General features: G+C 41.1%; 1 protein-coding gene across 4 annotated transcripts in view; it reads left to right on the forward strand.

Annotated features, from left to right (window-relative positions):
• Positions 1-11,411, forward strand: part of LOC113672774 (uncharacterized) — a 35,676-nt gene extending 24,265 nt beyond the window's left edge. For all 4 annotated transcript variants that reach the window (XM_027189123.2, XM_089200824.1, XM_027189122.2 and 1 more), the window contains 14 exons: positions 322-512; positions 931-1,108; positions 2,241-2,434; positions 2,925-3,087; positions 3,654-3,795; positions 4,377-4,497; positions 5,313-5,381; positions 6,093-6,140; positions 7,034-7,309; positions 7,803-8,156; positions 8,892-9,042; positions 9,272-9,410; positions 9,658-9,751; positions 10,375-11,411. In XM_027189123.2, the coding sequence (XP_027044924.2) occupies positions 322-512; positions 931-1,108; positions 2,241-2,434; positions 2,925-3,087; positions 3,654-3,795; positions 4,377-4,497; positions 5,313-5,381; positions 6,093-6,140; positions 7,034-7,309; positions 7,803-8,156; positions 8,892-9,042; positions 9,272-9,410; positions 9,658-9,751; positions 10,375-10,929 (2,675 nt within the window). In that variant the 3' untranslated portion in view covers positions 10,930-11,411. The remainder of the gene's footprint in view (positions 1-321; positions 513-930; positions 1,109-2,240; positions 2,435-2,924; positions 3,088-3,653; positions 3,796-4,376; positions 4,498-5,312; positions 5,382-6,092; positions 6,141-7,033; positions 7,310-7,802; positions 8,157-8,891; positions 9,043-9,271; positions 9,411-9,657; positions 9,752-10,374) is intronic.
• The last annotated feature ends 2,071 nt before the right edge of the window (positions 11,412-13,482 follow it).

A 13,482-nucleotide genomic window follows, 5' to 3' on the forward strand; every position in this document is an offset into this window, starting at 1 on the left:
TAAATTTCAGCTTGTCGGCTAATAAAAACCTTCCTTTCTTCATGACTTAAAAGAAAAAATTGTGATTTTTCTGAACTTCAAGCAGAATGTTTCGGGCCCAAGTCCTGTGCGGTCGTCGTGTTTACGGGCGTGGCATTTTATTCTCTGAGCGTCTACGTCTACCAACGAGTAGCAAAAGAACTTGAACATACGGAATTGTCCAGTCTTTTAGGATTAACAATATTACATTCCGTTGTTCTTTTTGCCACGAAAACGAGATGAACAACGGTCCTGCAAGGCACCACTAGGCGTCTAACGTTATTTTACTTATTTTTATTTCAGGCCTCTACCACTTGGCTATCAAGACTGGCGACGAGAAGAGCGCAGGTACAGATGCGAGTGTCTGGGTACAGGTGTATGGTGATAAAGGAGACACGGGACATGTAGAGCTAAAGAAATCAGGAACGATGGATAACCTGTTTGAACGAGGACAGACTGATTATTTCACTTTGGAAGCTGGTGATGTTGGCAAGGTATATGCTACGAAATAAAAAACATAAAAACATTTTTAAAAAAACCCCGAAAAACAAAAACAGCACTATTTACGTAAACAACATGGTTAGATCGGAAAGTGTTGATTATTTTTCTTTTTTTGAAGCGTTTGAAGGTACCGGTCATTATTTATTGCTCTGTTGGCGACGACTGCTCCTCCTCCGTTCCGTTCCTCATGAAAACCATGTGATCCACCCCAAAATCGTCCGCCCTCCCTCCCCCTCCACCCCCTTTAGGCAATAAATAATGATAGCTCCACTACTCTGCTGGTGTTTTTTACGACTGACAGGAATTAGTAGTGGCAATTTAGCTGTGCTTGAAACAACGGAAAATTGAATATGTAATAGTTATTAGTGTGTGAAGTTTACTTACCAACCGCGAGTACAACTCACTGTTTAGATCGAGAAACTTCGTGTTGGCCATGATGGCCGTGGTCCCTTATCAGACTGGTACGTGGAGGAGGTGATTCTAAACAGTGCTGTTAGGGGAGAACACTTGATCTTCCCTTGCCATGCCTGGGTGGCAGAGGAGCAGAGCGTGGGGTATGCAGATAAAGAGCTTTATCCTAAACAGCCAGGTAAGATGTTGTGTTATCTCGTCAGTCTTCACGTCACGTGGCACGCTTTCCTACCTTGAGAAAACGACGGCTGCAAAGTAGAATATGAGTCGTGTTCATAACGCGGTAATAGAATATGAAAGTTGGAACGGGGCTCAGTTCATCAACTTTTCACGGAGCAGACCAACTAGAGAAAGTCTAGTCCAGCAACTTTTTCCTTAAAAACTGTTTTTAAGAGGTTCTTATTTCTTAAGCTTACAGCGCATAGTTTTCCTGCGACAAGAGCATTTTTGCTGAAAACTTGTATGTCCGAATGCGGTTTAATGCTAATAACATGCGAATTTTATCCATTCTCTTCCACACAGATTTGTCTAAAAATTCACCACATACTTTACTTAACCCTTTAACACCTAAGAGTGACTGTCATCGAATTTCTGCCGACAGCCTCACCTCTCAATCAATTAGTTAGGAGAAACTTTTGATTGTTTGACAAAATCTCCTCATTAATTTCACAGGAAAAGTGTTAAGAAAAGTGTGGAGAATATATATTTACTGGTGTTGGGGTGTAAAAGGTTTAGGGTGCCCTTCGACTGAGTAGGGACCTTAAGCAAACCACGACGGCGACGGCAACGAGGACATGGAAAAAACAATAGATTTAATTAACAGAACAATAGCTCAGCACGTGCGTTTGAAAATTTTGTACATTTCTTAGCCGTCCCATGCAAAACAACAACGTGAAATCACCACAAATTGCTTCGTCTGCAAACCGAAACCACGACGGCAAATTGTTTTGATTTTCATTTGGAACTCAGCGCTTCTTTTATACGTTATGCTGAAGTTGAGGTGTGGCGCCTTATGAGACGATGAACACATTCAGCCATTTTTGAAATTCTAATTAACGGCAGAAATTAATTTTTTAATTGAAGTCTTCACTGGCGTTGCCGTCCTGACTGAGAAAAAAAACTGCAAAGAGCCAATGAGAAACGGAGTGAAAACAAGCAAATTCAAGTTTTGCTTCTGTTTGGTGAAGGAGATGTTGCGTGTTTTTTGGACCAGTCACTGAGATTTGGGAGCGAAAAGCAACGTAATCCTATATTACATTTAACATTTGATTGAACACTGTGTTGATTCCAATTTTCTATTTCATCCGCAGTTTCTGACTACCAAGTGAGAATAAAGACAGGGAATTTGAAGAACGCTGGCACAGACTCAAACATCTACCTGCAGGTGTTTGGTGATAAAGGAGACACCGGGGTCATTGAACTGAAACAAATTTGCGACACTAAAGATAAGTTCCAACGTGGAATGAACACCAAGATCAACTTGCAAACTGTAGACGTGGGCAATGTAAGTTTGAATATGTTTCTTGTGGTGCATCAACTTGCAGTTTCTCGTTGTTTTTGATGGGAAGTCTGCAGGTTTCACAAAATCGGAGACGATTCAGGAATTTATGAAAAATGTGGAAATTGCAAAACTTGTCTGCAGCCCTTTCGAAGCTTGAGCCTTTTTTATGCAAAAACGAAAATGGTCACGTTGCTAAAGGCAAATATGTACTTCTACAAGTCCTCATTTTCAAATTCTGGCTAATTGTCAATCCTTTCATAGGAAGTATGAATGAAAACATAACTTTGAAGTCAAACGCACTCACTCGTTTTATAGCAGAATCTTCTGTTTGTCTCTGATTGGTTGAGCTGTAGCGATTTTTTTCCTACCAATCACGGTGTATGAGGAATTTAACAATAAAGTCCCAGTTCACTTTCGACACACAATTGAAGAAGGTCCTGGTGACAAGTTTTCTCATGCCTTTTGCTTCTCGTTCTCTTTTCCCATCGTACAGCTGGAGAAGATCCGGATCGGCCACGATGGGCGTGGTCTGGGCACTGGATGGTATTTGGAGGAAGTGGTGATTATAATTCACGACGAGTGTTGGATCTTTCCTTGCAACCGCTGGCTGGCGGATTATGAAGACGATGGTAAAACCGAGAGGGATCTGTATGCAGGTGAGAGAGAAATGGTGGGTGCGCAAATTGTTCTAGAAAGGAGGAAGACAAGTTTATTAGAACTCTGCAGGCTGAATTTGAATTAGTAGTTCTCTTCTGGACTGCTGCCCTGGTAACTGTGCTAAAAAGCTTAGATATCTTTATTAGAAACCCACCATGCCTTTTTCTCCCACAACAGAGAAGCCGAACCACCCAACAAGATGTGACTAGACTTCATGCACATAAGCACCCAGACTCATAGATGTGTGTGAGAACAATGTTTTCCGCTTTTTTCGTTCCTCGACCAGCGGGAAACAACAGATAAATTTAGATATGATCTGAAATACAACGCTTCCTTGCAAGAACTACTGACCATACTATCAGTTTAATTTTTTTGTGTAGGAGTGAGAGGGATCTTAGCGGTCTGTTAGAGCGACCTCGGTACATCTTTATCATAAGATTTTGCTATTTCAGCCTCAATAATTAGGTTGAAGAAATGTTTTCTCTAATAAACAGGGCTGTGTTTTCGTTACGGAGGTGACTTCTCTATGTACAGATTTAACGCAAATGTTTTCCATCATTTTCAGAGAGAAAGACCTATGCACACGAACCTGATCTACAGGATCTGATTGAATACCTACAGACAGATGATGCCACGCTTATCGTGAATGCTGCTAATTATCTGCAGCATCTCTCGTACAGCGATGAACAGGTCAAGATAAAAGTTCGGTAAGCTGGAAAAACATTCCCTTTTTTATCTGTTGTATAGGAGAGTGTATACTCAGACTACATTAGTGGCAGCTTCCCTCACAAGCGCATGGTCGGCAGAAGTTTAAAGTTTTATGCTTTGTGGAATAAATCTCTCTTGAACAACTTAACGCGCCATGTTTTGTGCGAAAGCGCAAGGTACGGATGTTACAACATGGAATAGCACCTCTAATAATCGTAACCTTTTGTTCAGGTTTAAGAGGGTTTTTTGTATGTGCGCAACACCCAACCAGTTGGCTTACACGAATAAATCTCTCTTTCTCTCTCCCTATTTTGTTATTTTTATTTCCTCCTTTCCTTTTTTCTTAGTATGTTTTTATTTTTTTCCCTCCCTGTCATCTCGTTCTTCGTGAAAATCGATCCAACTTCGCTCTCTCCAAACGGTAACATTTGTTGCTGCTCTCGAAAGTGGTTTGCTAAGAAATTACCTGAACTCGAGGTTACTAATTTAATGTTGTTAGATGTGAAACACGTTCCAAATTTTTAATTTGAATGAACAGAAACTGTATTATTGTGAACGTTAACTGTTATCTTAACCACAGAGAGCTCGGCGGAATTCCAATATTGGTTCGTTTACTTGATCACGACTTAGACGAGGTGCACCGCTCAGCTGCGGCGTGTTTGAGGAATTTGTCGTACAGCAAAGCAAGGGACGAGAATAAGGTAAACTGTGTTCGAAAAACAATAGCTTTCATTTGACGCCTTAATATGCTCGGTTTTTTTTTTCTGCGGACTTTATCTGTACTTGGCAATATCGCTTTGAAGCAGTAAGATTGTTTGTTAATCTAAAATAGTTTCGTTATCGCGGTTCATGACGTTTGCAAACAACTTACTGTCGACAACGTTGACTGCTTTGTATGTTGATCTTTAGTCGTTCTCTCTTACGAAGTTATCAACAGGAAGGTTAAGTTCAGTCTTCTTCTGTGATAATAGCACAACGTTCCTATGTTGAATTGAATTCAAGTTTTAGACTTTCATCGTATCAAACGTAAATAGATATCACCTGGAAAATATCACTCGTTTGTTTTCCAGCTTTAACCGGGGCGTGAACAGTCATGTGAGGTGTTCAGTTGCTCATAAGAGAAATTATTTTTTGCATTGTTATACAAGTGATGTATCTATAAATAATTGCCCCAGAATTGGGGGGAAGGGGGGCAGGTTACCCGCAGAAAAATGGCTGAGAGGATCCCCCTCGGGTAAGGATTTTGACATTGACGCACTGCCTCGGAGTCGGGAATGTTACTTTGTCGGCATCATGGAAGATCGCGTGAAACAGCATCTTTGGTCACCAAGGATGGCATTTTGACACATGATGGATACTCGTGGGTGGAATAATTGACTTTTGGACACCTGAAAATGTTAAATTTATCTTGGGATTGCCCCTTCCCCATTCCCCAAACCCTAGGGCTAATCATTGATGGGTGCATTAGGATTCGTTTCCGAGATATGAATATCAACTCGCTTTTCTTCTCAAACAGTTGGCAATTGCCGAATGTTATGGCATTGAGGCTTTGATACGTCTGTTGAAAAGAACAAGAAGAGACGAGGTAAGGAAAAGAGAAATAAACGAAATCTAAAGTACAGTTATGACGAGGTGGCCTGGTGTTGAGCGCACTTTACTCCGAGATCGAGAAGCTTGGGTCCCAGTCCAGGCCGGACCAGGTCATTGTTCTGAGTTCATGGGCAAGACAATTTACTCGCTCAAGAGTGTAAATGGTTAGAAAAAGGGTGCAGTTGGCAAATCTGCAACACACTTACATCCTCTCCGAGTTGAGTATCTATAGTCCTGCAGGGCCGCGTTTCTCAAAGCACGACAACAGTTTTTGATTAGTTTTGTAGCATTGCAGACAGTTTTATTGCTTATATTCAGTTTTCCTTCAGTTCCGTCTCATGATAAGGTAAAACCCCTCAAAACGTAAGCCCTGATTTACGCTTTATTTTAAGAGAGATCAAGGTGAAGTTTGATGAAACTTTTAATCCTGTATTATCTTACGACCAGTCGCTTTATTGAACTGAGGGTTTGGTAATCCTCGGTAGTAAAAGGGCCACTTGGTTTGTGAGGTTTAATCTGAAATTGCAATAGTTAACTGCGTAGGCTGTAATTTCATTTTTAGCTTCGTATCTGTCAGCTATACATATGAAACATTTTGGGTGATGCAGCTCGATCGCGTCTTTTCTATCAGTTTCTGGCAGTAGTGATATATTCAGTCAAATAAACTAATGGTTTTTCATGTCGCTTCCTTTTTTTTCGTCCCCAGGTTAAGGAAGTAGTTTTGGGTGTTTTGTGGAATCTGTCGTCCTGCGAGGTGAGAACTTTTACCTTTTTCTTGAATATAGTCTGTTATTGAGAAGGTTTAGCTTGCTTAAGACTTGACCCTGAATGCCAGAGTGTCTGAAATTTTCAACTCTACTTTTAAAAACGGTTTAAATCTGGAATTGCGTTAGTTTGTTCACAAGGATAACGCGACTTGTTTCTGTTTGCATTCGCAAAGTCGAGTCGTGTTCTAAGAACATGAAAATGCTCTGAACGCCGAAAACAGAGTGGACGGCTTGATGAGATAATGGTGAGAGATGGAAATGAAGATTCCAATCTCGCTGTTGAAAATATTTATTTTAAAACCCAAAGACTATAAAATTAAATCAAATTGATCAAACCGTTTGTCTTCCACCGCTCTTCCGCTGTACAGTTGTTCGTTACAGAATTTCCCTTATTTTTAGTAGCGGAGCACGCAGAGCGTAGCCCCATAATTATACAAAATAGTAATAACCCATCAAGCTGAAAAAATTTGGATGTACGACCGTACGACCGTACAAGGTGCTACTTTTAACATGCGTGGTCAACTGTACCGCGGGCACGCCAACGCCACGGCTTTGTCCAGTGGTCCAGTGGTCAGAGCACTGGGCTCCGAGTCGGACGACCCGGGTTCTAGTCCTGGCCGGGGCAAGGCGTTGTGCCCTCGAGACGTGCGGGGAAAAAAAAAATGCGAGCTCCGCTTTTAGGCTTGGCTAAATCTATATATTATTTAGTTTCTGTAGCTTTTTCACTTATTTAATAATGAATTAAGTTGAACCCAGGCAGTTGATTGAACCGCTTCTGCTAACTGCGGGTCAATTTATTCATAAATTTTGTCATGAAATGAGTAAAGTGTGAAAATAACTGAATCTGTTCACAATGTTATTGTTTCTTTATTCCTGACAGGATCTGAAACTTCGAATCTTAGAAATCTGTCTCATTGTCATGGTAACCATCATTATCATCCCCTACTCTGGCTGGAGCAGAGCTGCCGCCAACAATTCGATGCCACTTCCGTCCATAAAATGGTCCACAGTGTTCCGTAACGCCAGCGGTGTGCTGAGGAACGTGTCTTCGGCTGGACCTGAGGCGCGGCGCGTGATGAGGGACTGTGATGGACTCGTGGATTCCTTTGTCTGGATCATCAGGGCACCACTTGGCAAAAATGATATTGATAATAAGGTAAGGTAACGATCAATATCCACTTTCTCTATACCGGCTTGGTGCGTTACCTTCACGATTTCTTATGAGAGAACGAGAAATCGTCAGCTACCGTTTTTATACGATTTAGCGCATTGGGTGCGTCATAAATTTTTGGGCCTTGAGATTGGGCGTTCATTCGAAGCGGCTGCCTATTCGAGGCTAAACGCTTATTCAATATTCACCATTTTTAGCGAGAAATAACTCTTTTTTGCCACAGAACGATAAATAATAACAAAACGTGAAGATGTAGATATTATAAGACAGTAAGAAAGTAACAATCAATACTCCTCTTGTACACTTCGGTTTTTTTTCTTTTTTTCGTGGGGTGGTGGGTTTTAACGTTTCCTAACTAGAAGGTGGGCTCTTAATCGAATCAATATGGTACTGAGAATAGGTTGTGTCTGTTTTCGCACCGAGACGTAGCCTCGTTTTCGAGCGTGTCAGTATAACTTGTGTAATTTTTGTCTAACAGTCTGTTGAAAATTCCGTCTGTATTCTGCGCAACTTGTCCTACCGACTGGAAAATGAGGTGGACAGAGAAAAATACAAGGACGCCCCAATACCCATCCAACCTGGCAAGGAATCAGGCAAACATGACCCGGGTTGTATGGCAGGATGCGGGACGGGATCAAAGAAGAAAAAGAAAGGAGCGCTGAAAGAACCTGAAGAGCCACAGATAAGGAGAGATCCCGTGGAGGGTGTGGAGTTACTATGGCAACCAGAAATAGTCAAGTCGTACCTGTTAATTATGGCGGAGGCGGCCAATCCTGAGACACTAGAAGCGTCTGCTGGAGCTATTCACAATCTTACAGCATGTGGCTGGAGGGTATGTCTTACAAGTTTAAATGTAGTGATAAGTTAAGGGTGAAGATGCGGTGGAATCACCGTGTTGTGTGTGCTTGGGTAAAACACTCTCCTTCCACTTTAAACGGTGGGCCACTCACTTATATTTAATGCGCCGTAATTTGATTGGGATATCCCGGTGCGAGCTTTGGCATAATCATCGTTTGTACTCATGGGCAAGACACCATTTTACCCTCACTCTGCATCTTTCCAGTCAGGATTATAAATGAATGCCAGGGAAAGCTTTTGAATCCTAAGTGGTCACCAGTGATGAACAATCGTCCCATCAAGAGGGTTGCGGTAATAATCCAAATCTCTCTATGCGACGGAAACTAAGAGAAGCTCCGGGGAACGAGAAACAGACTTTCCATCGTTACCTTTTACCCTTCACACCATAACAGTAGTATGCATATTCTCCATACTGTTCTTTATACATTTCCTTATGTTCTGGTAAGGAGAATGTGTTTAATAATCAAGAGCTTCTTTAGTTGGTGATAATTTCCGCTATTCTCATGACCTAAATGTGAAATTCAGGATTGATGTTATGTGGTGAAATCAGATGTTAGTCGCTCTTAGAGGTCGAAGAGATAAAAGTGGTTTTCTTCATCTGCTAAATAAAGGGTGACTTAGAATTTCTTTTGGGATTTTTTGCGAACGAAGAAAAAGGGAGATTTGTAGTTTAATGTAGTTTTTTGTTTCCTACAAATTGATTTTTCAGTGGGCTATGATTGTCCGCTCAGCAGTACGGAAGGAGAAGGGTCTTCCCATTTTAGTTGAACTCCTACGAATAAATCATGACCCTGTGGTGAGAGCTGTTTCAACAGCGATGAGAAATCTAGCAATCGACCCGAGGAACAAGGATGTTTTAGGTGTGTATTTTGACCTTTTCTCATTTTTTGTCGTGTAAAGTTTAGCGCCGTTTTATTAGAGAAAGCACTAATTGCAAGTGATCACCGAGGTTAACAAGGACAGGGGGACATATTCGGAAGTAACCGTTTGGGAAACCTCTGTCAATTAATGCCAGACGCAGCGAAGTATTTTCGATTTTGCAGTTGGGATTGTATTTGTTCATGCTTTTATTTCTCTTCTCGTTCACAGCTAAATACGGAATTAAAGATCTGGTTCATCGCCTTCCTGATCATCGCACCTCTTTAAATGTCAAAGCTGAAGAGAATACAATTGGTGCTATACTGTGCGCGATTCATCAATTCGTGAATAAGAGTCTAGTAAATGGAAGGTAATGCTATTAATACTAGGTTTATCCACGATACAATGCACTTCCATACTGTTCTTGGCATTAACTAGATATTCAGTCTAGAAAGCTTCTAAGTAAGCCAGTAAAAATCACTGTATTCATTCAGATAAGTGTAAAGGTCATTGGTTCTACTGTTCTCCAAGTATGACCAGCTTCATCTTTGACCGATAATCCTCGTCTTTCTCTTTTTTTCTAATTGTCTCTTTGTTTTCTTTTCCCTTTATCTTAGACATGTTCATAAAGTTGGAGGGTTTCAGAAGATTATTGCGATCGCCAAGTCGCGAGATCATTACTCTCCGAGGATTGTAAAAACAGCAAATCAGGTACGAAAGAACATGCAATTAACTCTTCAACTCTCAAGATTTGACCCTAGTTCTCCCAACAGCTTACAGATATTTCTTTGAAGTTGATGTAGAAAAAATGATCCTCTTACCGGCTGAGCTGGCGGAAGAGGCCAGGGAGGAGGTTCTCACACATTGATTGGGGGGCTGGGTAACAGCCAAGTCTCTATAATGATCTGGTTGTAAAATTACGACAACTTTGTCTAGTCTCATTGCCTGTTTGGTACGTGATGCATTAATACTGTAAAAAGAAGGTACATGCCAACCACTACACCCTTCTCCACCGAAGACTGAAAATGGGTTCTAAAGAATTGACAGGAATAGATGACAAAATATTTAGGGGGTTGGGGAAATAGCCTTTGATGGACTGACATCCTAGTTTTCGAGATCTTAAAACCGTCGACTTTGAATTGAAGTTCAGTGCAAAACGTTTTGTGTGAAAATGAATCATAATTGCATGAGAAAAAGCAAGATTTGGACTCATGCACGTTTTAAAGCAGGCGTCGTCTGATTTTTTAAATCGCTTATTAGTTCTACGTAACTTCAACATTTCATTTTGCATCTGTGTCATGTGTTGAAATGCCGTTTTCATTGTTGCACCACAGGTTTTAATAACTCTTTGGAACTTACCAGCTCTTCGAAGCTCTCTCAAAAAAGAAGGCTGGGAATTTACTAAAGAAATTGGAGATGAATACGGTCATGTTCCAACTACCCCGCGGCCTTACGACGAGGTAACAATGCCACGGGGACCGCAGAGAGGAGCGCCGTCTGCTGTCGGAAGGAACGAACCACGACCAATACGATCCGACGAAACGTCCATCCCCGAACCTCAATATGACCCCGAACAAAGAAGTGCACCCCCAAGATTTTCCGAAGATGGTTATGAAGCCGATGACGATGCTCGGCGGCGAAGAGAACCGAACAACACACGAAACGAGTTGGAGATGGAAGACATGGGTGGCTATAGGGAAATCGATCATCGGTCGGATGTCGAGAGAGGCGGGGGTGTTCAAGTTTTACCTCCGGTTGAGCCGCCGGCTTACCCTGACGGGGGTGGACAGCCTCAAGAAGAACCGGCATACGCTCGTGTAGATAAGAGTAAAAAGAAAACGTATAAATTACAAGGAGGGGAAGGTGCAACCTCTGACTCGTGGGTGTGAAAATAATTTCATGAACGTTCCTCTGAACACTTTTTCGCATGAAGCTTGGAGATCGCTCACACACAAACCGCAGTGATCGAAAGAACTCTCAGGAACGTGTGACATCTTCGTGTACAACAGTGGTGTTTTTGTAAACGTCGCTAAATGGATCGAAATCGCTAGAAGGACGCAAATTCAAATTTTAATGATTGAAAAGCGTTTCTTCTCGGCAGACATTTAGGATTTATAGTGTTTTAAAGTTAAGTGCGTTCACTGATTGAACGAACGCCACGTTGAATGCTGATTTATGGCAATTCTAGGGAAAACTGATTTTAATATTAGTTTGGTCACAGTGTAAATGTTTCATTTGTGCAACACATTCATACAATGTGCAAGTTAACTGTTAGATGCTAGAAACTGGATAATTACCTCGTTGAAAGAGGGCTTAGAAGGCCTAGTAACATTTTTTAGTTGTTTTTGTATGGAAATAGTAAAAATAATTCAAGCTGATCCGTTATCGTCTATTATACTACTTTATTGACACGGTAAATCTTCCTACATAAGATGCTCCAGCTTCTAACTTCTTGCAAGCCAAGTCGAAACGTTCCAAGTTCGTTATCCGCATATTTGACGAGGCAAAGAAATGAATTCACCATTCCATGACATCGGCCCTGTTTCTTGGATTGATCACAAGCAGCGATCAAATTATAGGTGGTAGTATGCATACAGCATAGACTCTGGTTGACAATGACTGTTCACCAATAAAACATCAGAGAGGGCAAAAATTGTTTCCTTAATCGAGAAACAGTTAAACATTTCTACTACATCACTTTATTCGGTTTGAATAAAAACAGGTAATTTAGTGTTAACAACTGAGTTGAAAACGAAACTTGGCCACCGTAAAGAGTAAAAAAGCTGACGTTTCGAGCGTTAGCCCTTCGTCAGAGCGATTGGAAAAGAGCGATTGCGAAAAGATAGTACCAGTCTTTACGCAACTCCCACTTATTTCATTCAAACGTGACAAAAACATAAGCAACATTTTCGTCGGAAGTTCATTTCAAACCAATTACCAATCTAGAACCTTCAAATGTGCCTGCTCACGATGCAAAACTTGTCCTTTCATTCATAACGTAGAGAAAATATCGGGACCCAAGAGATCCATTATGATCACTCAGTGATCACTTTACACTTTAATTGTACCTCCGCCAACGTCATTTACTGCATAACTTGCACTTATTGCAATAAGTTATACATTGGTGAAACAGGTATACGACTAGGTGACCAATTCCGAGAACACCTTCGCGACGTGGAAAGAAATGACAAGAACGTATCCAAGCCAGTCGCTAGACACTTTAATCTCCCTAATCATTCTAAACAACATATGACAGTTTGCGGCCTTTCCTTATACCTAGGCAGTTCGGAAAGTCGCAAAACACTAGAACAAAAATTTATCTTCCAAATCGGCACTCTTAATTCGCACGGTATCAACGAGCGCTTTTCATTCAACTAATTTATTCTTGTTTTCTCGTCAACATACTCTCACCAATAGCGTAGCTCCACTTGCTGCACTAAAACCCACAATTCCTCCAATCGCTCTGACGAAGGGCTAACGTTTTCAACTCAGTTGTTAACACTAAATTACCTGCTATACTCTCCCACCGTCGCAGCACCACAGTTTCTTTAGAAACTTACCCCCTTTATTCATTTTAATTAAAACACCCCACATCCTCTCTTCTTTTCTTGTATAGAACTAACTTGAACCTTTAACACCGTGAGCGCTTGCAAATGATCTCTTGAACATTGTTGATGGGAAGGAGATACTTTAAGATCGAAAAGTGGAGACCGGCAAGGATACTGATATAATTGTCTATGCTATATTATTCTTCCTTGTGTGATATTTTCTTCGTCCGCGTTTTTTATTTCGTCGTTCGACTTCAGTTTTCCTATTCCAAATTTGGATTAGGAAACATCCCTCCTACTGAGAGGTTTTCAAGGACGCATCTTTGTGATAGAAATTCCAACACAAGGACGAGCATTTTCGTGCAGGATGTGTCTCTAATTTCAAAACATCGTTGCGCTCGACGAAGGAGAACGTACAGAACGCATACTAATCGTGTCGTTTTTACGGAAATCACTCTCGAGGGTTTTATGGACCAGTCCCAAGGGGATCGATCGTGATGCCATGCGATTTCGAGCTTTGGGCGCCATTTTGGACTGGCTGGCTGGATGGCCATGTGGCATAAAAGCCTCGATCTCGTGTGTAAATGTTTTCTTGGCCGCCTTGAACTGAAAACAACGATTTTTTTCCCTGCACAATCAGTACAATAAAAAAAAACTTTTACCAGAGATCGAACGCTCTTTACTGAACTTTCATTATTACTAGTTTAATACCATTTAGCACACACCAGAGAAGAGGCGAGGTCCGGGGTTAGATTGTTTTAGATGTGAATGTTGTAGTGCACGTGCGCGATTTATGTAGTCCATAGTCATATAATGAAAAGTAAAGCATAAGTTAAAAATCCATTCAGAATTATTATACTTTATTTATCGGGAGAGATTTTTTACAGTGATTGT

The sequence above is a fragment of the Pocillopora damicornis genome, chromosome 3, assembly GCF_964200805.1.
Source record: "Pocillopora damicornis chromosome 3, jaPocDami1.2, whole genome shotgun sequence".
Lineage (NCBI taxonomy): Eukaryota > Metazoa > Cnidaria > Anthozoa > Scleractinia > Pocilloporidae > Pocillopora > Pocillopora damicornis.